General features: G+C 37.3%; 2 protein-coding genes across 2 annotated transcripts; one reads left to right on the top strand and one right to left on the bottom strand.

Moving 5' to 3' along the window:
- The first annotated feature begins 11,653 nt into the window (after window positions 1–11,653).
- LOC128235468 (uncharacterized) lies at window positions 11,654–12,700 on the top strand. The gene has a single exon (XM_052950286.1). It carries the CDS (start codon window positions 11,654–11,656, stop codon window positions 12,698–12,700), a length of 1,047 nt encoding a protein of 348 aa, XP_052806246.1.
- A 1,804-nt stretch (window positions 12,701–14,504) lies between these two features.
- On the bottom strand, window positions 14,505–18,840 carry LOC128233606 (homeobox protein engrailed-1a-like). Its single transcript, XM_052947359.1, has 2 exons — window positions 18,201–18,840; window positions 14,505–15,291 (listed from the first exon to the last, which is right to left on the bottom strand). The coding sequence occupies exons 1-2, from the start codon at window positions 18,829–18,831 to the stop codon at window positions 14,984–14,986; spliced, it is 939 nt and encodes a 312-aa protein (XP_052803319.1). The 5' UTR covers window positions 18,832–18,840; the 3' UTR covers window positions 14,505–14,983.
- Between the last annotated feature and the right edge of the window lie 4,465 nt (window positions 18,841–23,305).

Below are 23,305 nucleotides of genomic sequence, written 5' to 3'. Positions count from 1 at the left end.
CATGATAATTACATGTAGTTTCCATGAGGCCCAATGCTAAACATGATAATTACATGTAGTTTACATGAGGCCCAATGCTAAACATGATACTTACATGTAGTTTACATGAGGCTCAATGCTAAACATGATACTTACATGTAGTTTACATGAGGCTCAATGCTAAACATGATACTTACATGTAGTTTCCATGAGGCTCAATGCTAAACATGATAATTACATGTAGATACCATGAGATTCAATGCTAAACATGATAATTACATGTAGATACCATGAGATTCAATGCTAAACATGATAATTACATGATACCATGAAGCTCAATGCTAAACATGATACTTACATGTAGTTTCCATGAGGTTCAATCCTAACATTATAATTAAATGTAGTTTCCATGAGGTTCAATGCTAAACATGATAATTACATGTAGTTTCCATGAGGCTCAATGCTAAACATGATAATTACATGTAGTTTCCATGAGGCTCAATGCTAAACATGATAATTACATGTAGATACCATGAGGCTCAATGCTAAACATGATAATTACATGTAGATACCATGAGGCTCCATGCTAAACATGATAATTACATGTAGATACCATGAGGCTTAATGCTTAACATGATAATTACATGTAGATACCATGAGACCCAATGCTAAACATGATACTTACATGTAGATACCATGAGACCCAATGCTAAACATGATACTTACATGTAGATACCATGAGACCCAATGCTAAACATGATACTTACATGTAGAAACCATGAGACCCAATGCTAAACATGATAATTACATGTAGATACCATGAGGCTCCATGCTAAACATGATAATTACATGTAGATACCATGAGACCCAATGCTAAACATGATACTTACATGTAGATACCATGAGACCCAATGCTAAACATGATACTTACATGTAGATACCATGAGATTCAATGCTAAACATGATAATTACATGTAGACACCATGAGATTCAATGCTAAACATGATAATTACATGATACCATGAAGCTCAATGCTAAACATGATACTTACATGTAGTTTCCATGAGGTTCAATCCTAGCATTATAATTAAATGTAGTTTCCATTAGGTTCAATGCTAAACATGATAATTACATGTAGTTTCCATGAGGCTCAATGCTAAACATGATAATTACATGTAGTTTCCATGAGGCTCAATGCTAAACATGATAATTACATGTAGATACCATGAGGCTCAATGCTAAACATGATAATTACATGTAGATACCATGAGGCTCCATGCTAAACATGATAATTACATGTAGATACCATGAGGCTTAATGCTTAACATGATAATTACATGTAGATACCATGAGACCCAATGCTAAACATGATACTTACATGTAGATACCATGAGACCCAATGCTAAACATGATACTTACATGTAGATACCATGAGACCCAATGCTAAACATGATACTTACATGTAGAAACCATGAGACCCAATGCTAAACATGATAATTACATGTAGATACCATGAGGCTCCATGCTAAACATGATAATTACATGTAGATACCATGAGGCTCCATGCTAAACATGATAATTACATGTAGATACCATGAGGCTCAATGCTTAACATGATAATTACATGTAGATACCATGAGGCTCAATGCTAAACATGATACTTACATGTAGAAACCATGAGACCCAATGCTAAACATGATACTTACATGTAGAAACCATGAGACCCAATGCTAAACATGATACTTACATGTAGAAACCATGAGACCCAATGCTAAACATGATACTTACATGTAGAAACCATGAGACCCAATGCTAAACATGATACTTACATGTAGAAACCATGAGGCTCCATGCTAAACATGATAATTACATGTAGATACCATGAGGCTCCATGCTAAACATGATAATTACATGTAGATACCATGAGACCCAATGCTAAACATGATAATTACATGTAGATACCATGAGACCCAATGCTTAACATGATAATAGCATGTAGTTTACATGAGGCTCAATGCTCAACATGATAATTACATGTAGTTTACATGAGGCTCAATGCTCAACATGATAATTACATGTAGATACCATGAGACCCAATGCTTAACATGATAATTACATGTAGTTTACATGAGGCTCAATGCTAAACATGATAATTACATGTAGTTTCCATGAGGCTCAATGCTAAACATGATAATTACATGTAGATACCATGAGGCTCAATGCTAAACATGATACTTACATGTAGATACCATGAGACCCAATGCTTAACATGATAATTACATGTAGTTTACATGAGGCTCAATGCTAAACATGATAATTACATGTAGATACCATGAGGCTCAATGCTAAACATGATAATTACATGTAGATACCATGAGACCCAATGCTAAACATGATAATTACATGTAGATACCATGAGACCCAATGCTTAACATGATAATTACATGTAGTTTACATGAGGCTCAATGCTCAACATGATAATTACATGTAGTTTACATGAGGCTCAATGCTAAACATGATAATTACATGTAGATACCATGAGACCCAATGCTTAACATGATAATTACATGTAGTTTACATGAGGCTCAATGCTAAACATGATAATTACATGTAGTTTACATGAGGCTCAATGCTAAACATGATACTTACATGTAGATACCATGAGGCTCAATGCTAAACATGATACTTACATGTAGATACCATGAGACCCAATGCTTAACATGATAATTACATGTAGTTTACATGAGGCTCAATGCTAAACATGATAATTACATGTAGATACCATGAGGCTCAATGCTAAACATGATACTTACATGTAGATACCATGAGACCCAATGCTTAACATGATAATTACATGTAGATACCATGAGGCTTAATGCTAAACATGATACTTACATGTAGATACCATGAGACCCAATGCTTAACATGATAATTACATGTAGTTTACATGAGGCTCAATGCTAAACATGATAATTACATGTAGATACCATGAGGCTCAATGCTAAACATGATAATTACATGTAGATACCATGAGACCCAATGCTTAACATGATAATTACATGTAGATACCATGAGACCCAATGCTAAACATGATAATTACATGTAGATACCATGAGACCCAATGCTTAACATGATAATTACATGTAGTTTACATGAGGCTCAATGCTAAACATGATAATTACATGTAGTTTACATGAGGCTCAATGCTCAACATGATAATTACATGTAGTTTACATGAGGCTCAATGCTAAACATGATAATTACATGTAGTTTACATGAGGCTCAATGCTAAACATGATACTTACATGTAATTCCCATGAGACCCAATGCTAAACATGATAATTACATGTAGATGCAATGAGGCTCAATGCTAAACATGATACTTACATGTAGTTTCCATGAGACCCAATGCTAAACATGATACTTACATGTAGTTTACATGAGGCTCAATGCTAAACATGATAATTACATGTAGATACCATGAGGCTCAATGCTAAACATGATACTTACATGTAATTCCCATGAGGCTCAATGCTAAACATGATACTTACATGTAGATACCATGAGGCTCAATGCTAAACATGATAATTACATGTAGATACCATGAGGCTCAATGCTAAACATGATACTTACATGTAGTTTCCATGAGGCCCAATGCTAAACATGATAATTACATGTAGTTTACATGAGGCCCAATGCTAAACATGATACTTACATGTAGTTTGCATGAGGCTCAATGCTAAACATGATACTTACATGTAGTTTACATGAGGCTCAATGATCAACATGATAATTACATGTAGTTTCCATGAGGCCCAATGCTAAACATGATAATTACATGTAGTTTACATGAGGCTCAATGCTAAACATGATACTTACATGTAGTTTACATGAGGCTCAATGCTAAACATGATACTTACATGTAGTTTACATGAGGCTCAATGCTAAACATGATACTTACATGTAGTTTCCATGAGGTTCAATGCTAAACATGATAATTACATGTAGATACCATGAGATTCAATGCTAAACATGATACTTACATGTAGACACCATGAGATTCAATGCTAAACATGATACTTACATGTAGTTTCCATGAGGTTCAATGCTAAACATGATAATTACATGTAGATACCATGAGATTCAATGCTAAACATGATACTTACATGTAGTTTCCATGAGGTTCAATGCTAAACATGATAATTACATGTAGATACCATGAGGCTTAATGCTAAACATGATAATTACATGTAGTTTCCATGAGGCTCCATGCTAAACATGATAATTACATGTAGATACCATGAGGCTTAATGCTAAACATGATAATTACATGTAGTTTCCATGAAGCTCAATGCTAAACATGATACTTACATGTAGTTTACATGAGGCTCAATGCTAAACATGATACTTACATGTAGTTTCCATGAGGTTCAATGCTAAACATGATAATTACATGTAGATACCATGAGATTCAATGCTAAACATGATAATTACATGTAGATACCATGAGGCTCAATGCTAAACATGATAATTACATGTAGATACCATGAGGCTCCATGCTAAACATGATAATTACATGTAGATACCATGAGACCCAATGCTAAACATGATAATTACATGTAGATACCATGAGACCCAATGCTTAACATGATAATTACATGTAGATACCATGAGACCCAATGCTTAACATGATAATTACATGTAGATACCATGAGACCCAATGCTTAACATGATAATTACATGTAGATACCATGAGACCCAATGCTTAACATGATAATTACATGTAGATACCATGAGGCTCAATGCTAAACATGATACTTACATGTAGATACCATGAGACCCAATGCTTAACATGATAATTACATGTAGATACCATGACACACAATGCTTAACATGATAATTACATGTAGATACCATGAGACCCAATGCTTAACATGATAATTACATGTAGTTTACATGAGGCTCAATGCTCAACATGATAATTACATGTAGTTTACATGAGGCTCAATGCTCAACATGATAATTACATGTAGTTTACATGAGGCTCAATGCTAAACATGATAATTACATGTAGTTTACATGAGGCTCAATGCTAAACATGATAATTACATGTAGTTTACATGAGGTTCAATGCTAAACATGATACTTACATGTAATTCCCATGAGACCCAATGCTCAACATGATAATTACATGTAGATGCAATGAGGCTCAATGCTAAACATGATACTTACATGTAGTTCCCATGAGACCCAATGCTTAACATGATAATTACATGTAGATACAATGAGGCTCAATGCTAAACATGATTACTACATGTAGTTGACTGTTTTTGTACTTCGTAATGATTGTATATGTTATGTTATTCTCATTTCTTTCAGCACGATTATGAAGCTGGAATTTGGTATAAAGAACTCGGATCCGTTTCTACTTACTGGTGTCCTTGCTGTGTGGTCATGAGAATTAATCCCTGGTGGGGTTCCAACCAACAAACTTATGGCTGAGTGGTGGACACCTTTACCACAAGACCACTGTAACCCTCGTAACGTCAGCATATTAAAAAGAACAGTTTGAATCTCAACCCACGTAAAAACGTATAATTGACTTTAGGGCAATTTTCTTTTCTGCTTTAATATATAATATTTACACCTAAAACTTCCATTCCTAAAATGAACTGCCTTTCGGCAATTGCGGTTATCATCCGATGAACGCAACATCTTCGGATATGTTCGGATCGCAATTCATCGCATAACAATATACATGAAAATTGTTGATCTTGTTTTTTGTATTGTGTCAGCAGGTCCCGTAAAATATAAATCAACATTTTAGAAAGTGTTAATTTATAATATGTTAAATGTATTATTGCCATCAGTGTTTCAATTTTTACGTATAAAAGTGATTTCAAGTGAATATTATTTTCCCGCGTTATTGTGACGTCATTTGATAAAATGTTTCCGGTTATATTTACAGAATGGGTAAGAAAGGATTACTGAAAGTTTTTTTCCAAAATGAAATTTAGTATTTTTCTTTAATTAAATAATAAACTATTGGTGTAAATATAAGTAATGAATTGCGAAATTTATGTCATCATCGGGGATTCGGACTCCAAACACTTTGACCAGCCCAATTGCGTTCATACCCGGATAATGACATCAATCCCGCAATTCATTCCTTAAATGAAAACAGTGCACTGTATTCCAAGGTACCACTGTTAAATGCATAAGTTCCATGATCAGAACAGCGGTACACTTTGAGGGAGGCTGATATGCATGTGTAGACTTGTTTGAGAGTCATTCTCAATAAACTGTGTTCCATTAAAAATATCTATCTATGTCAGAGCCTCAACTATTTGTATCAGTGACTGGGTGAAATACAGCTGTTCCAAGCGACACTACTGATTGTTTTTAACAAAAGGAACACATTTGCCTTTAATATGATTCTGATAACAGTAGATCAGTGAACCTCTTACTTTATTTATTAAATATTCAAAGCCTATTTCTTTATCCATTCTGTTAAATAAAACAGAGGATGTATGGAAGCCTCGGAAATCTAATTCCTCCAATTATTCCTGATGTGTTTTCTTCCCCGCAAAGTTTTTCAGGACTCAAATATCAATCAAGCAGTGTATAATTTAATTTGCCATCATATCCATTACAATACACATCTTATTTTACGTTCGTCGCACTTTGGTTTAATCATCAGAGTAAATGTCTTTATAATTCTATATTCACCTGAGCCAGAACCATTCTATCAGTTAACTATTCTTCCATTTTCGCAATGTAATGTTAGCATTTTCTTATGCAAACTATCGATATTTGAGCTCTCCGTCGAAGATATTCGACGCGGGGTCTCCATTAAAAACAAACTGATGTATATGATAATGTAATGCCTGGTCCATTAAATTTGATACTCGCTGCATAAAGACTTTATTAGCTTCTATTGACCAGCTTTTGACTGGAAGGTATGAATACTTATCATGAATATGCAAATATTAAGCACTTAATTACATCTTCATATCGTGCACATTGCAAACCTTTAGAGTAAATAAACACTACCTCAGGGTTTTACCTGAGGAGTTATGCCTAGCACCTTTCTGTCCTCATGGAGACCAGCATGTGTACCCTTTTGCCTAGCACCCTTCTGCCCTCATGGAGACCAGTATGTGCACCCTCAAGCCAGGCACCCTTCTGCCCTCATGGATACCAGTATGTGCAACCTCTTGCCTAGCACCCTTCTGCCCTCATGGAGACCAGTATGTGCACCCTCCTGCCTAGCACCCTTCTGCCCTCATGGATACCAGTATGTGCACCCTCCTGCCTAGCACCCTTCTGCCCTCATGGATACCAGTATGTGCAACCTCCTGCCTAGCACCCTTCTGCCCTCATGGATACCAGTATGTGCACCCTCCTGCCTAGCACCCTTCTGTCCTCATGGATACCAGTATGTGCAACCTCCTGCCTAGCACCCTTCTGCCCTCATGGATACCAGTATGTGCACCCTTTTGCCTAGCACCCTTCTGCCCTCATGGATACCAGTATGTGCACCCTCTTGCCTAGCACCCTTCTGCCCTCATGGATACCAGTATGTGCACCCTCCTGCCTAGCACCCTTCTGCCCTCATGGATACCAGTATGTGCACCCTCTTGCCTAGCACCCTTCTGCCCTCATGGATACCAGTATGTGCACCCTCTTGCCTAGCACCTTTCTGCCCTCATGGATACCAGTATGTGCACCCTCTTGCCTAGCACCCTTCTGCCCTCATGGATACCAGTATGTGCACCCTCTTGCCTAGCACCCTTCTGCCCTCATGGATACCAGTATGTGCACCCTCTTGCCTAGCACCCTTCTGCCCTCATGGAGACCAGTATGTGCACCCTCTTGCCTAGCACCCTTCTGTCCTCGTGGAGACCAGTATGTGCACCCTCTTGCCTAGCACCCTTCTGCCCTGATGGAGACCAGTATGTGCACCCTCCTGCCTAGCACCCTCCTGCCTAGCACCCTTCTGCCCTCATGGAGACCAGTATGTGCACCCTCTTGCCTAGCACCCTTCTGCCCTCATGGAGACCAGTATGTGCACCCTCCTGCCTAGCACCCTTCTGTCCTCATGGAGACCAGTATGTGCACCCTCCTGCCTAGCACCCTGCTGCCCTCATGGAAAACCAGTATGTGCACCCTCTTGCCTAGCACCCTTCTTTCCTCGTGGAGACCAGTATGTGCACCCTCTTGCCTAGCACCCTTCTGCCCTCATGGAGACCAGTATGTGCACCCTCCTGCCTAGCACCCTTCTGTCCTCATGGATACCAGTATGTGCACCCTCCTGCCTAGCACCCTTCTGCCCTCATGGAAAACCAGTATGTGCACCCTCTTGCCTAGCACCCTTCTTTCCTCGTGGAGACCAGTATGTGCACCCTCTTGCCTAGCACCCTTCTGCCCTCATGGAGACCAGTATGTGCACCCTCTTGCCTAGCACCCTTCTGTCCTCGTGGAGACCAGTATGTGCTCCCTCCTGCTTACATAGAATTAAATGCCTAAATATCAATTTTATTTGATTATAAATTCTTACAACTTTTACACATTTGGGAGTTGAAACCTAATATTTACTTTAATTAAGTACAATTCCTAATACTTACTGTCAAATTCGTAAGGATCCGATTCTTCACAGCCCAACATAATAATCCCTTTACTCCATTGAAAATCTGTCCCTTTTTCTGAAGCACCCTGCTCTTTATATAACCTGGCTAAAACCCTATAACGGCTTGTCTGATTTTCAAATGATTTTAAGCATTGGCCATAACTCGGGATTCGTTGAAAAGGTTCAAATGGAATAAGGAAAACATGTGACCAAAGACAATTGGCACATTTATAGCAGGGCCAATAACTTTGCCTTAAAAGAATCGAGTTATTGCCACCTTTTAGACAACAAGCAAAACCATACCAGCATTGGCGTCGCTTTACGGTGCCATAGTATGTCCAGTGTGTGTATACCACGTGATAAATTGCGTCATAAATGCTACGTAGGAAGGCAATATTTTGATTTGAAAAAAGTCTTTAAACAAAGATAACTTCACTATATCTTCACCATTTTAAATGAAATAAAGCGCAGTATACGCCGCCTACAGTGCCCCACCTTCGGTTTTTACCAGAGTTTGAATGCGAGTTTAGTTTCTTAAAATACTTCGACAAACCTTTTCACACTACGGCCGTCTGACGGAGCACTGTCAAAACATTATTTTGGAAACAGGTTTGTCGAAGTGTTTGATGAAACTAAGGACCTCATCAAATTTCGGAAATAAAACAAATGCGGGACTATTTAAGCGGCATAGACTGCCCTTTGTTTCATTTAAAATGGTGTTGTAAATGAAAAGTTATCTTTGATTTAAGTCTCCATTTTAAGCAAATTTTTGCCGTCCGACGTAGCATATATTACGTAATTTATCACGTGGTATACACACACTGTTGTCCCTAACCTTTACTAAATTAGTTGTGTGGAATTTAAAATGCATTTCACTCATTCAAACAAATTGCATTAGGCCTCTCAAAAAAGATGTATTAAATTCGACTTGGGTTTCGCGTAGCGCCGCTGTCAACTTTTTTTTTATTTACCAAAGCAAATGTATCTTCTTTTAAAACTTACTTTGTGTCGGCGCGAATGTTTCTGTATTAGCCATAGCCCTGGCACACACTGCTAAATAACTCAATTAGTAAAAGCAATTAATTAAACGGCTTTATTGCAATCCTAGAAAGTGTTTCTCATAGTGATTCTAAAAACAATTACAACCTGTGTACAAACCCTATTTTTGGACTTAATAGCCGGAACATAGTTCGACCTTAAAAGCTGTAACTTTACAGATAGTCTCAGTCGCGAAAAAGGACTATTGATATAACCTGTTAAGTAATCATCAAGTAAATTCTGCCATTTACAAATTTCTGGTTTCAAAATAAAGTTTTATGTGTAGTTTTTAACCCTGAATAATAATATTCAATATTTCAAAAAAGTAGTTTCATTGTCACATTCTGTTCTTTATTCTTCTACACTATAATCACATTTCTTTCAAAGCATAGGAAAGCTTGAGATATTGGGAGCTAGATTTTAAAAGAATTGTTACAGATGGCATCTTTCTTATTCAACATGTTGAAGTTCAAAAATAATTTGTAATAATCTCGCGGCAATTCAAAAGTCTTTTTTTTTAAACAGGAGCGGTTCCAAGATCTGACGTTGGAGGGCGGCGTAACTTGGGGACGTGCGCTCTGCTCCAAACAACGAGACAATAGTAGTCGAAAACAGTACAGTAGGTTGTACACATGCTTCATCTCTCTGCTATTTTGACATGACCAATTTGCTTTGACTATTTAAAGGCGGATGGGAGGGTTTGCGCATGTTTCGCCCCCCCCCCCACTTGCGCATGGTTCTCCCTCCCCCTCCCCTCCTTCTTGTGCCCCTTTTCTGGATCCACTTATGTTAATAATAACGTCATTTTAAATCACAAGCTGTCTCCAAATTGAATATTTTAATTTCCACACGTCTCCGCTTACACCCAAATGGCTGTCAGTAATACCCTCATTAGACTATCCATTTACTGTATTCTGGATGAAGCATTTTGTTCGGACAAATTTAAGTAATTTACTATGTAAGACCCCATGCTAAGAAGTTAACCAAAACGCTACAGGATGCTCTATACTAGCTGTAAACATATATTCCACTAGCTTAATTTATTCTGTCACCGAATCTGATGGCTTTATATACATCTATTGAAGAAACCGTTTATAAATTATCTTATAAAGATTGTATTTTTATATTTAAGATTTACAGTTGTTATCTTGCATCTTATACAATACTATGGAAGCGTATGTCGTATATGCAAATGATGCGATCGTGTAATATCAACATGTGAGTTATAACAAGCAATAATTGTTTCGACTTGTTCACTTATTTACTAGATAAGTTGACATATAATAAGCAATAATTTTTTCAACTTGTTTACATATTAAGTTGAAGGGCTGCCGCAGACATTGCGACATGCATTGTTATAAATTGTATGACGACATAAAATAAGTCGCTTTGTTTTATGGTGACTTTCGAGGTATACTTTAACATGTCACTTAACCATTGTCGACTTGTTCATTTACTAACAAAATAAGTCGACATAATTACTGCGACATGTCGTGTTATAATTTGTTAGTCGACATAAAACAAATTACTAATTAATATTTCGGCATATCGAATTAATAAGATAACACGACGGCATAAATTTGAAAACATGGCATGATATTACTCATTAAATCGGCAAAAAATAATTCGACACGACCATATAATATGATTGTCAGTCTATACGATACACGCTTCCATAAAAATATTGAAAAAAGTCGCGATAAAACACGAATATATATATTGTTTTTGATATTGTTTAAGTTATTGCAGATGTATACCTATGATTAGATTCCTTTCTTTTTTTAAAACTTTCAATGCCTGGTCCCATCTATGGAAGCGCCTGACCTCAACTATGGAAGCGCCAGACCTCAACTATGGAAGCGCCTGGCCCCAACTATGGAAGCGCCTGACCTCAATTGTGGAAGCGCCTGACCCCAACCATGGAAGTGCCTGACCTCAACTATGGAAGCGCCTGACCTCAACTATGGAAGCGCCTGACCTCAACTATGGAAGTGCCTGGTCCCAACTATGGAAGCGCCTGGCCCCAACTATGGAAGCGCCTGGTCCCAACTATGGAAGCACCGGGTCCCAACTATGGAAGCGCTTGGCCCCAACTATGGAAGCGCCTGGTCCCAACTATGGAAGCGCCTGGCCCCAACTATGGAAGCGCCTGGCCCCAACTATGGAAGCGCCTGGCCCCAACTATGGAAGCGCCTGCCCCAACCAAGGAAGCGCCTGACCCCAACCATGAAAGCGCCTGGTCCCAACTATGGAAGCGCCTGGCCCCAACTATGGAAGCGCCTGGCCCCAACCATGAAAGCGCCTGGTCCCAACCATGAAAGCGCCTGGTCCCAACTATGGAAGCGCATGGCCCCAACCATGGAAGCGCCTGGCCCCAACTATGGAAGCGCCTGGTCCCAACTATGGAAGCGCCTGGTCCCAACTATAGAAGCGCCTGAACCCAACTATGGAAGCGCCTGGCCCCAACTATGGAAGCGCCTGGTCCCAACTATGAAAGCGCCTGGTCCCAACTATGTAAGCGCCTGGTCCCAACTATGGAAGCGCCTGGTCCCAACTATGGAAGCGCCTGGCCCCAACTATGGAAGCGCCTGGTCCCAACTATGGAAGCGCCTGGTCCCAACTATGGAAGCGCCTGGTCCCAACTATGGAAGCGCCTGGTCCCAACTATGGAAGCGCCTGGTCCCAACTATGAAAGCGCCTGGTCCCAACTATGTAAGCGCCTGGTCCCAACTATGGAAGCGCCTGGTCCCAACTATGGAAGCGCCTGGTCCCAACCATGAAAGCGCCTGGTCCCAACTATGGAAGCGCCTAGTCCCAACCATGGAAGCGCCTGGCCCCAACTATGGAAGCGCCTGGCCCCAACTATGGAAGCGCCTGGTCCCAACTATGGAAGCGCCTGGCCCCAACTATGGAAGCGCCTGGCCCCAACTATGGAAGCGCCTGGCCCCAACTATGGAAGCGCCTGGCCCCAACTATGGAAGCGCCTGGTCCCAACTATGGAAGCGCCTGGTCCCAACTATGGAAGCGCCTGGCCCCAACTATGAAAGCGCCTGACCCCAACCATGGAAGCCCCTGACCCCAACAATGGAACCGCCTGGGACCAACCATGAAAGTGCCTGACCCCAACCATGGAAGCCCCTGACCCCAACCATGGAAGCGCCTGGTCCCAACCATGAAAGTGCCTGACCTCAACCATGAAAGCCCCTGACCCCAACCATGGAAGCGCCTGGCCCCAACTATGGAAGCGCCTGGCCCCAACTATGGAAGCGCCTGGTCCCAACTATGGAAGCGCCTGGCCCCAACTATGGAAGCGCCTGGCCCCAACTATGGAAGCGCCTGGTCCCAACTATGGAAGCGCCTGGTCCCAACCATGGAAGTGCCTGACCCCAACCATGGAAGCCCCTGACCCCAACCATGGAAGCGCCTGACCCCAACCATGGAAGCGCCTGGCACCAACCAAAAGTGCCTGACCCCAACCATGGAAGCCCCTGACCCCAACCATGGAAGCGCCTGGTCCCAACCATGAAAGTGCCTGACCCCAACCATGAAAGCCCCTGACCCCAACCATGGAAGTCCCTGACCCCAACCATGGAAGCGCCTGGCCCCAACCATGAAAGTGCCTGACCCCAACCATGAAAGCCCCCGACCCCAACCATGGAAGCGCCTGGCCCCAACCATGAAAGCCCCTGACCCCGACCATGGAAGCCCCTGACCCCAACCATGGAAGCGCCTGACCCCAACCATGGAAGCCCCTGACCCCAACCATGGAAGCCCCTGACCCCAACCATGGAAGCGCCTGGCCCCAACCATGAAAGTGCCTGACCCCAACCATGAAAGCCCCTGACCCCAACCATGAAAGCGCCTGGCCCCAACCATGAAAGCCCCTGACCCCAACCATGGAAGCCCCTGACCCCAACCATGGAAGCCCCTGACCCCAACCATGGAAGCCCCTGACCCCAACCATGGAAGCCCCTGACCCCAACCATTGAAGCGCCTGGCTTCAACCATGAAAGCGCCTGGCCCCAATCATGAAAGTGCCTGACCCCAACCATGAAAGTGCCTGACCCCAACCATGGAAGCGCCTGACCCCAACCATGGAATCGCCTGACCCAACCATGGAAGCGCCTGACCCCAACCATGAAAGTGCCTGACCCCAACCATGAAAGCCCCTGACCCCAACCATGGAAGCGCCTGACCCCAACCATGGAAGCCCCTGACCCCAACCATGGAAGCGCCTGGCCCAACCATGAAAGTGCCTGACCCCAACTATGGAAGCAAGTACTGCAGATACTGATGATGTGATCATGTACTCTGATCGACTTGTGGTGATGAGTCGTTTTAAAGCCAGCTTATGTAAATGAACGATGTCAACGTTCGAACGATGTCTACCTTAGTACTAAGCTGTTACATCTTTCAAACTGCTCGACAGATATGTTTTTCATGTATATCATTATCAGACTAATGCGTTTCAAATAGGATTGTATGCAAAGAGTATGCTTTAAATAAAAATCCATTGAAAAGCTGTTGCTAATTTGTTATTAACCCATGGCGATAACGCTCATGTATAGTTGCTTTGATAGTGTGTTTTTTGTTGTTGTTTTTTGGGGGGGGGGGGCGGGGGGGGGGGGGGGGTTGTAGTTTGCGGGGGCTAATGGAAATCGAGAATATTTCCAAATTGTCTGTTCATGAATTTTACATAGATCGATTCTGACAACGCACCAAAAAATAAAATACTTGTTTAAAAGAGTATATTTCAGTCAGTCAATTGTCCCACAGTGCACGCCCTGCGTGTTTGATATAGAACGCCAAAATTGAACTCTACCATAAATTGAGTTTTGAGATATAAAACGAAGCAATGTAATAGTTCACAGCACTTTATTTACGTACATGCTTGGAGGTATAAAATCGAAATAAACTATGTATACAGTGATGAGGGATATACAATCACTCTTATTATTTAAAAACATATTTTCTGTATTAATGCCAAAATTACAAACAACATTATGCATTCAAATTTAAGAGGAAAATTATTTTTAAAACATAATAAAAAATAATACATTTGAAAATAATTGTTAAAACAAAAACAATTGTGAATCAACACAGATAAAAAGTGAAAGTAAATGTACAAGAAGTGTGTATGACAATTAGGTGCCGTTAATAGACATTAACATGGATTTCACCAGATCCGCTAAATAAGAAAGGGATTTCTTATCGATACATTTCATAAAATAAATAAATAAGTCAAACATTTATGCAAGCACATAACACATACATTGGTTTTTAGCTAATATTCAAAACGCAAGTTTACTGTAACAAACAATCCGAATTCTCGTCTGCTCATGTTTCCATTTTTACAGGAACTGTCTTGTGGTTGTAAAGTCCTTGAGCTATGAGCTCCATAGCGAGTTCGTTTCGCTCGCCCGTATTCTTCTTAATTTTCGCTCGCTTGTTCTGAAACCAGATTTTAATCTGCGACTCGTTCAAGTTCAGTTCCCGCGCGAGTTGTTGTCGTCTGCTTTCTGATAGGTATTTGCTAGCCTCGAATTCGTCCTTAAGTTTTCGGAGCTGTTCGGTCGTGAACGCTGTACGCGGTCTTTTCTCGTCTATCACTTTTTCTTTCCGTTTGATCTTTCTTGACCGTGGTCCTGGAAGTACAGAAAATAATATATTAAATAATATTCTTGATACATAAATATATTTTAAAATTCTAAAATTGAAAAAAAATATATAAAAATCAAATTCACGATTGTGGGATGTAACATAAATCATACTTCGCATTCAATTTTGAATAAAACATACTATTAAGATTACAAATATATTGTTTTCCAATGTGTTAAATGCTAGACAGATTCTGATGAAATAACTATTTCCCTTTTATCCGATTTTAATTTATTAATGCGGTTAACGGTTAGCTCTGACGTTTTTTGTAGGACCTATTTTGAATGAAATTCCATACAACGAATAATATACCGTTAAAATTAGGTTGCATATACATTTCAATTACAAGGTTTATTTTGTTATCATTGACATCTATGTTTGTCATCGTTCACGTGTGTCTCTTGATGAGCTTTTGTTCCAATGGAATATGTAGAAATCTGTTGCAGAATTTCTCAAGCTCCCTAATCACATTTTTGTTCGCCTTTTCAGTGGCTTAGGTCGTTGGGAAGGCAATAAAACTGCGAACATTTCGCCAACTAACAGGCGAGATAATTAGCCAGGCATCAATCAAAATAGTTCCTGCATGTTTGTAAGAAAGATCTTAATTCGTAGCACCGTAAAGTGACAGAAGCGATTATTTCCTCACGCATTTTATGTGTAAGTGGATTTCACCGTTGAACAGACATACTCGTCTGTTTTACAAGTCTGTATAGAAGAAGAAGAAGATTTTATTAACTATAAGCTTACAGCCCATCAGTTACATATAATATAAACGTGTACAGTATATAAACATTTCCGATAGAACAACTTTCAAAATCAATCATAATGTATAAACAAAGTAAAGTTATATCACATTTGCTTTAAATACTGAAAAATAGTTAGTGGAGAAAAGTGTCTAATGTCTAAACTGACGCATTTCAAAGCCCTTATAGACAAAACAACATAGTTTTCTAATAGTAGTTACATAAATATATATATATCTACTCCGTAACAAGATATGTGTATAGTCAACACCTTCATGAAGTCAACTGGCAGAGCGTCAAATAACGAAATAAATCATACCGTGCGTAATTTATAGTTCACCGGCATTGTATTTTGTGAACACCGACTAAAGTTTGGAGATTCAAGTAGTTTGAAACAGGATTTGTTTGTGAATGAATTAAGGCTTTTACTTTAAAAATAGTCATAAAATAAACATTTGCTCAGATCCGATTGCTCAGATCTTTCTTCTCAGTTCTTTGTTTAAATTTAACAACATTGTTAACTTTATCGTTGTTAACTTTATCGTTGTTAACTTTATCGTTGTTAACTTTCATGTCTGCTCTGAAAATTGAATAGATAAACTTGCGGTATGCTTGTGCGTCTAACATCACTTGAGACATCTGTTTCAGCTGTATTTGCTATATTTCCATACATGAGCATATCAAATATTTTACGTTTAACACAAAATTTTATTGTTAACAAGACTAAATGCTTGAGAGACCAGTCCTTATTGGTGTGTGCGGGGGGGGGGGGAGGGGGATTGGGCTTATTGGGTTCCTTGCTCTCTTTTCATTTTATTGTACTTTCCTAAATATTTATTTCCATTCTCTTTTCCAAACAGTTATCGATCTTTTTTATTATAAAGGTTCATAATTAATAGTCACTGTATTTCAGCATCTTCTTTATTGTACAATTTTTAATCTCTATATGAGATGCATATCCGTCTTTATTACTGTTTTATTAATGCATATGATTTATATGTTTTATGTTTTAAAATATAATGTATGTATTCATTTATTTTTGACGCTCTTTAGACGGCATAGTAGAGAATATTTTTAAGCATTTGTTGGATAGTATAAAATATCACCGAAAATATTTCATTGATCTATTTAAAGTGAATGTTTCAAAATCTTATTTATTCACCAGGAAGGGAGCTCTAATTTGTATCGATACAATTCATTTAATGTTGGTACTGCCATCAATCAAGAGTTGTCAAAAAAACCACAAAGTTAAGCGAAGTTCAAACTTAGTCCATTTCTTTAATACATTTTAATAAGAGCAAAACTTAATTGTCAATTGATTTGTATGTTATTCAATAATTCACGTGTGTATGTTAATTAATGTTTTAATATTAAAACAAATGTCATAGTATATGTAAAATTGTGTTTTTAAGATTTCCTTTACCGAATACATCACAATACAATGAGTATGCCATGATAAATGAATTGATAAGGAAAACAGCACGCATTCACAGTGACTATAAAGTTAAGCATTTTATTTATTTTATTTGTCCACATGCTGTCTTCATATGCTACTTCACCTTAAAACGATAATAATAATAATAATAATAATAATAATAATAATAATAATAATAATAATAATAATATTAATAATAAAAATAAAAATATAATAAAATAATAATTATAAATTATAATAATAATAATAATGATAATGATAATAATTATAAGAATAATAATAATAATGATGATGATGATGATGATGATGCTGATGATGATGATGATGATGATGATGATGATGATGATTTGATAATGAAGATGATGATGATAATAATTATAAAAATAATAATAATAATATTACTAATAATAATAATGATAATAATAATAATAATAATAATAATAATAATAATAATAATAATAATAATAATAATAATAATAAAATAATAATAATAATAATAATTATAATAAAAAATGATAATAGTTATAATAATAATGAAAATAATTATAATAATATAAAGGAAGAAACTAATATAACAAATAATAATAATAATAATAATAATAATAATAATAATAATAATAATAATAATAATAATAATAGTTGTAGTAGTAGTAGATCCTTAATAATATTTTGATCGATCTAAATGTCAATGACAGCTAAAGTCAATCCTTATTCTTACCAGCAGAAGGTCTGTCCGAGTATCTCGTGCAGTATACCCAGGCGGGCCAGAGTTTCCCATCCTCGTCCCCCTTGCCAGTGCTCGTCGAGGGGCTTGTGTTAGGACTTCCGGCGGGACTGCTCGCCACGCTCTCGCCATCGGATCCGCAGGACTCCCGTCGACGGTCGGTCCGTCGGTCGGTTCGTGATTCCGACGGAGAGTCCCGTTGTTTGCTTGTAACGTTCCGCACATCAAGATTCAGTCCATTTTGTGATTTATTAACGCGAGAATTTGAGACGGAGTTTGTATTATGATTACTTAAAGGAATGTTAGTAGAATTGTTTAAACACTTTGGCGTTGAGAAAGCACTTATATTAAGTCCAAACTGTTGTTGTAACCGAGCCCAGTTAAAGCACATGTAAGTATCCTGGTCAATGCACGTGTCTCTGTCCTTTGAGAGGTTTAGTACACCCGCGGTCAAATGTTTTCTTCCAAAATCCGGTTTAAGAATCTCTGAAATACTAAAGTTTGTGAAGCTATCATCTGAGTCGTGCGCTTCCATATTTTCTGAGTTGTTATTAAAGTTTTCTGAATCTTCTTTCGACTCAAGCCGACTGCTTAGAGATTCTGTTTCAAACATCACCGGACACATGAATTAATCTAACACAAAAATGATTCTGAAATTGAAAAGTCAAGTTTCGTGGTTATGTTTCATTCACAAAGGGGGGAGGAGTGTAACACGCCTGGAGGGTTGGCGCGCGCCAATGAGCGGCGAGAATCGCTAATCGATTGCCCGCCTCTCGGCTGCTTGCGAATCGCTCGCGATCGCGGTTAAATTTAATGATGAGTTTTTATCTTGTCTGCTTTATAATTTATTTAAAATTGTTTTCACTTTGTTCATGTATCTTTTCCCCAAAAATGAGAAATTCGAACGTACTAGAGTTGGGATAAAAATATGCTTTTTAACTACACCACTCGGATGCTGTATATATTTTAATTATGTACAAAAAAACTCAGTGTTAGTTTAAACACTGCGAAATTCCCTTGAATAGCTGGAAATGTGTTTATTTGAGTTTGTTTCTAATTGTTGCTGTAATTGTTTCCAGCCCAAATATTTAAGGGATAGGAGATATATTTTCTTACGGAATCGTATCAGTGTGTTTTGAAAAGAATTATCATTTTTTTTAAACCCACTGCTAAACATATTAGCCATTTGTTCAAACAGCAGAAGAAAGGAAGAAAAAGAAAATACTTGTTCATAGTAGCCTACTTATTGTCATGGTTATGGAGATTTAAAAAAAAAAATACCATAACGTTTTTAAACATAATCTGTCGAATGAGATATTCCTACGCAAAAATAAATGATATATTGCTTGCTGAACTTAAGTTTGGTTTCTAGCGAACTGAATTTTCCTCCATGTTTTCAAGAAGTCATTTAATTCTAGTCATTATAGTTGTTTATAATTATGTTATTTTTTTATTATTGTCTTATGAGGTAATGCAATATATGAACTCAAAAGTATGCATTTATGTTCTGTATGTTTTTAGTATTTCGATCTAAAGACCTTATAGTTGCATTTGTATCATATGCTATAATGAATGTTGGTATTGTGATGCCATTTTGTACGATATTAAGTATGGATATATGCCATTCTGGTAAATAAATGTTCTGTTCTCTTCTGTTCTGTCCTGGTCCAAATTTCTCAAAAAATCTTAAGCGTAACTCACTTAATGATCTTTTTCCATTTTAGCAAAACTACTTTATTAATTATGATTTTATTAAACCGATGATTTATTTTTCTTAGCTTAAAACTCTTTAAAAAGGGAATCTTACACAATTTATACAAAATCCAAAATAGGGGGCTGAGTTTCATCCTGTTATAAGGGACTTAAAGCTGCACTCTCACAGTTTAAAAGTTTTGACACCTTTTTATTTTACTTTTGTCTTGGAACATGCCAACTTTTGTGGAAATGCATAGAAACAAGTGATATAAGACTGCTAAAAACTCATAACATAGGTTTTCATATTTTTGCTAAAACATTGATGCTTTATGCAATTTTCTTAATGCGTTAGTAACGCTTTCAACCATAAACATTCAATTTTGCATGGAAATATGAAAAACTGCGATCTGAATTTTTGGTTAGCAGATTAATATCACTTGGTTTTAGATATTTACGCAAAAAGGCCCATTCCAAGACAAAAAAATAAATTAAAGGTTGTCAAAACAGTAAATCTGTGAGAGTGCAGCTTTAAGATGTTTCGATAATTTGAGGCCAGGTTCTGTCGCTTTCTACCTTTGTTATGAAATAAGCTACTTAAAAACGTTCTGTAAGCATGGTGACTATGTTATAAGAAGTGACCAATAGTTCTTCATTAGAAGTCCGACATTTGTTTTCGTTTCACGAATAATTTCTTACAATCATGGATGACGTTCATAATTTTAATCAATATTCATTGTCTTTAAATATTGTATGATCCTTCCTACAAATTTGTTTTCAATTGACACTATCTGTCGATGATAATCATCAATACAAATAAAATATCATAATAAATATAGCGATATATATCTATATAGAGATGATAATGTTCGTTTGTTGTCATGGCCGTATCTGCAGGCGACAATTCAACACCAGCAGACGACATTTCCCTATGCACGTCACCCCATTCTCACTTTCATTGATTAAACTATCAATCACATTTAATTTAAATTTTAAACGTTTAATCAAACAATTTTGATAAATTATATTATATGTGTCCGAAATTTAGTTTTGCTTGACCGCTTATAAACAGGTTAAATCCAGAATTTCCAACCTCTCGAAATACAAGTACAACTTTTGAATCTATTGCTGCAACTTGATATAAATGGAATAGTCAGACTTGGTATTGAACACGTGACCGTCCGTTTGTCGACAAGAAAGCACGTCACTGGAAAGCTAGTTCAACGTCGTCGTCTTTACAACTTTGATGTACCAAATTCGTCTTCTACTTTTTAAAAATACAAGAAAACTTACAGCTGCACTCTCACAGATTAAACGTTTTGATAACTTTTTTTAATTTTTTGTCTTGAAACGAGCCAATTTTTGCGAAAATCCATGGCAACCAGTTATACAAGACTGCTGACAAAAATTAGATCGCAGATTCTAATATAAAAATTGATGTTTTATGCAGTTTTCTTAAACCGTTAATTTAAGCCATAAAATATTATTTTTCAGCCATTTTGCAGATGTTTACGCACAAATTTGCTCTTTCCAAGACAAAAAAATAAAAAAGGGTTGTAAAAATGGTATATCTGTGAGAGTGCAGTTTTCAAAGCCATAAATTTAGTGTGTTTTTTTCACCAGTTTAAATCTTCTTCAAAAACACAATGCAGCACTCATGTTTTATTTCTGAAGACACATTTAAACTTAACTCAAACAAATGGTTGGATCCGGGTACAGAAGAATGTATGTAGGAACAAAGTGTTTAATTATGATTGTATAAGATGACAATAGACATATTCAAATGAAATCTGATTCCTCTCCAATACCCGCAGTATAGGCGAACCGGATTTCAACCCGATTTGATACTTTATGGGGGACTCATTCAATGGCATATATTTTATCTATTGCATAAGTAATAGTTGGAACCGTGTGTGGTTAATCTGGTGGAAGCGAGCTTTTCTGAGTCATTAAGACTTTAAAGATGCACTCTTTCACCCAAATAAGATTCACCACAATTAATAATATTGTTTCAATATTCCAAAAAGGGCGAACACACGTCGAAAACAATGGTTCTTATGAAGGATAACGAGTTAAATTTGAAAGAAATGAGCATAAAACATCTTATCAAACTATAGTTGATCACAGCAAATCTTTAATCATTCACCAATCATTTGATATTTTTGCGCTTTCTGCCATTAATTATACGGTTACAATTTTTTTATAAGTAATTAATATTTTACATAAATGCATTATTTAGTAAATAGTTAAAGGTTTATCAGTCAAAAATTATGTTTGTTATACATTTGTATGTATTGATTTCGAATAAGAGTGTCACTTTAAACAATATGTTTTAACTGACCCACGACTTAGATAATAACGTGTCTACTTCAGGCGGGAAACTTAAATATGACGTCATGTAACGTCATGTCTGTAACGTATTAAAACTCAAAGTCTTAACGCTCAAGTCAACGTCGATAGGTGATTGTATTGGCCCGAATTGTACGCATTAGTGATTTAAAGTTCATCATGATCTAAAAACAACAGATCAATGAACAACTAGCATCGGTTCAATAAGTATGTAAATTAAAAAATTGCCAATGGAAAAGTTTGTATTTTATGCGCGTGAGTTCAATAATTGTTTTGCCATAGGGGACAGGGACTGATATGATGTAGATAAAATCTTAATTTCGAAGGCTTAGAAGTCACATTTAAACAATATCTTCCGCATCGATGAGTATCTTTTGTTTTGACAACTGTTTAATTATACGGATAAATTGATATTGGCCATAAACGTGTTTTACAGATTGATTTATAATTGGCGTTTAAAATCATGAATCAGATATGTCCGACGATAAGTTGTGTGCTGATTTTAGTGAGTGTCCAGAAAAAGATCCCAATCAGACGTGAATGTTACAAACATTGAGTTTTATTTTTGTCTGCACGAGATTTATTTAAAGTTGCACACTCACAGATTGACAGTTTTGACTTATTTAGTTTTAGTTTCAAGATCAGATGATTTTGGTATCTTTGATTCACTTTAATTTAGTTATATAATATTACTCACAACAGAACGGATCTCAATTCTTTGGAAAACTGTCTCATTAAGCATTAAAACATCAATTTTCGAACGTAAATATGAGAAACTGCGATGTTATATTTTGCCAGCAGTCTTGTATCACTTGTTTTCAGACAATTATGCAAAAATGGCTCATTCTAAGACATTTTGTTTGTTTGTCAAAACGGTCAATCTTTGGGAGTGCAGCTTTTAAAAATTATAAAGATCATTTTGTAAAATAGAATCACAAATATGAAGTACATGACTAAATATACTTTAATAACTCTGTTAACTCCAGTTTAACTAATACTTGAAGTTTGACAGTCTGCATCTGTGCAATATAAAAATAATATTTTATACAACGATTAAG

The sequence above is a fragment of the Mya arenaria genome, chromosome 5 (genome assembly GCF_026914265.1).
Source record: "Mya arenaria isolate MELC-2E11 chromosome 5, ASM2691426v1".
Classification (NCBI taxonomy): Eukaryota; Metazoa; Mollusca; class Bivalvia; order Myida; family Myidae; genus Mya; species Mya arenaria.
This window is presented reverse-complemented; position numbering and strand designations above follow the sequence as displayed.

Excerpts from the sequence above, each read along its gene's own strand:
- LOC128233606 (XM_052947359.1), bottom strand. The coding sequence starts at position 18,831 with ATGTGTCCGGTGATGTTTGAAACAGAATCTCTAAGCAGTCGGCTTGAG. Across the intron at positions 15,292-18,200 it reads CTCGGACAGACCTTCTGCTG|GACCACGGTCAAGAAAGATC; the intron begins GTAAGAATAAGG and ends CTGTACTTCCAG.
- LOC128235468 (XM_052950286.1), top strand. The coding sequence starts at position 11,654 with ATGGAAGCGCCTGGCCCCAACTATGGAAGCGCCTGGTCCCAACTATGG.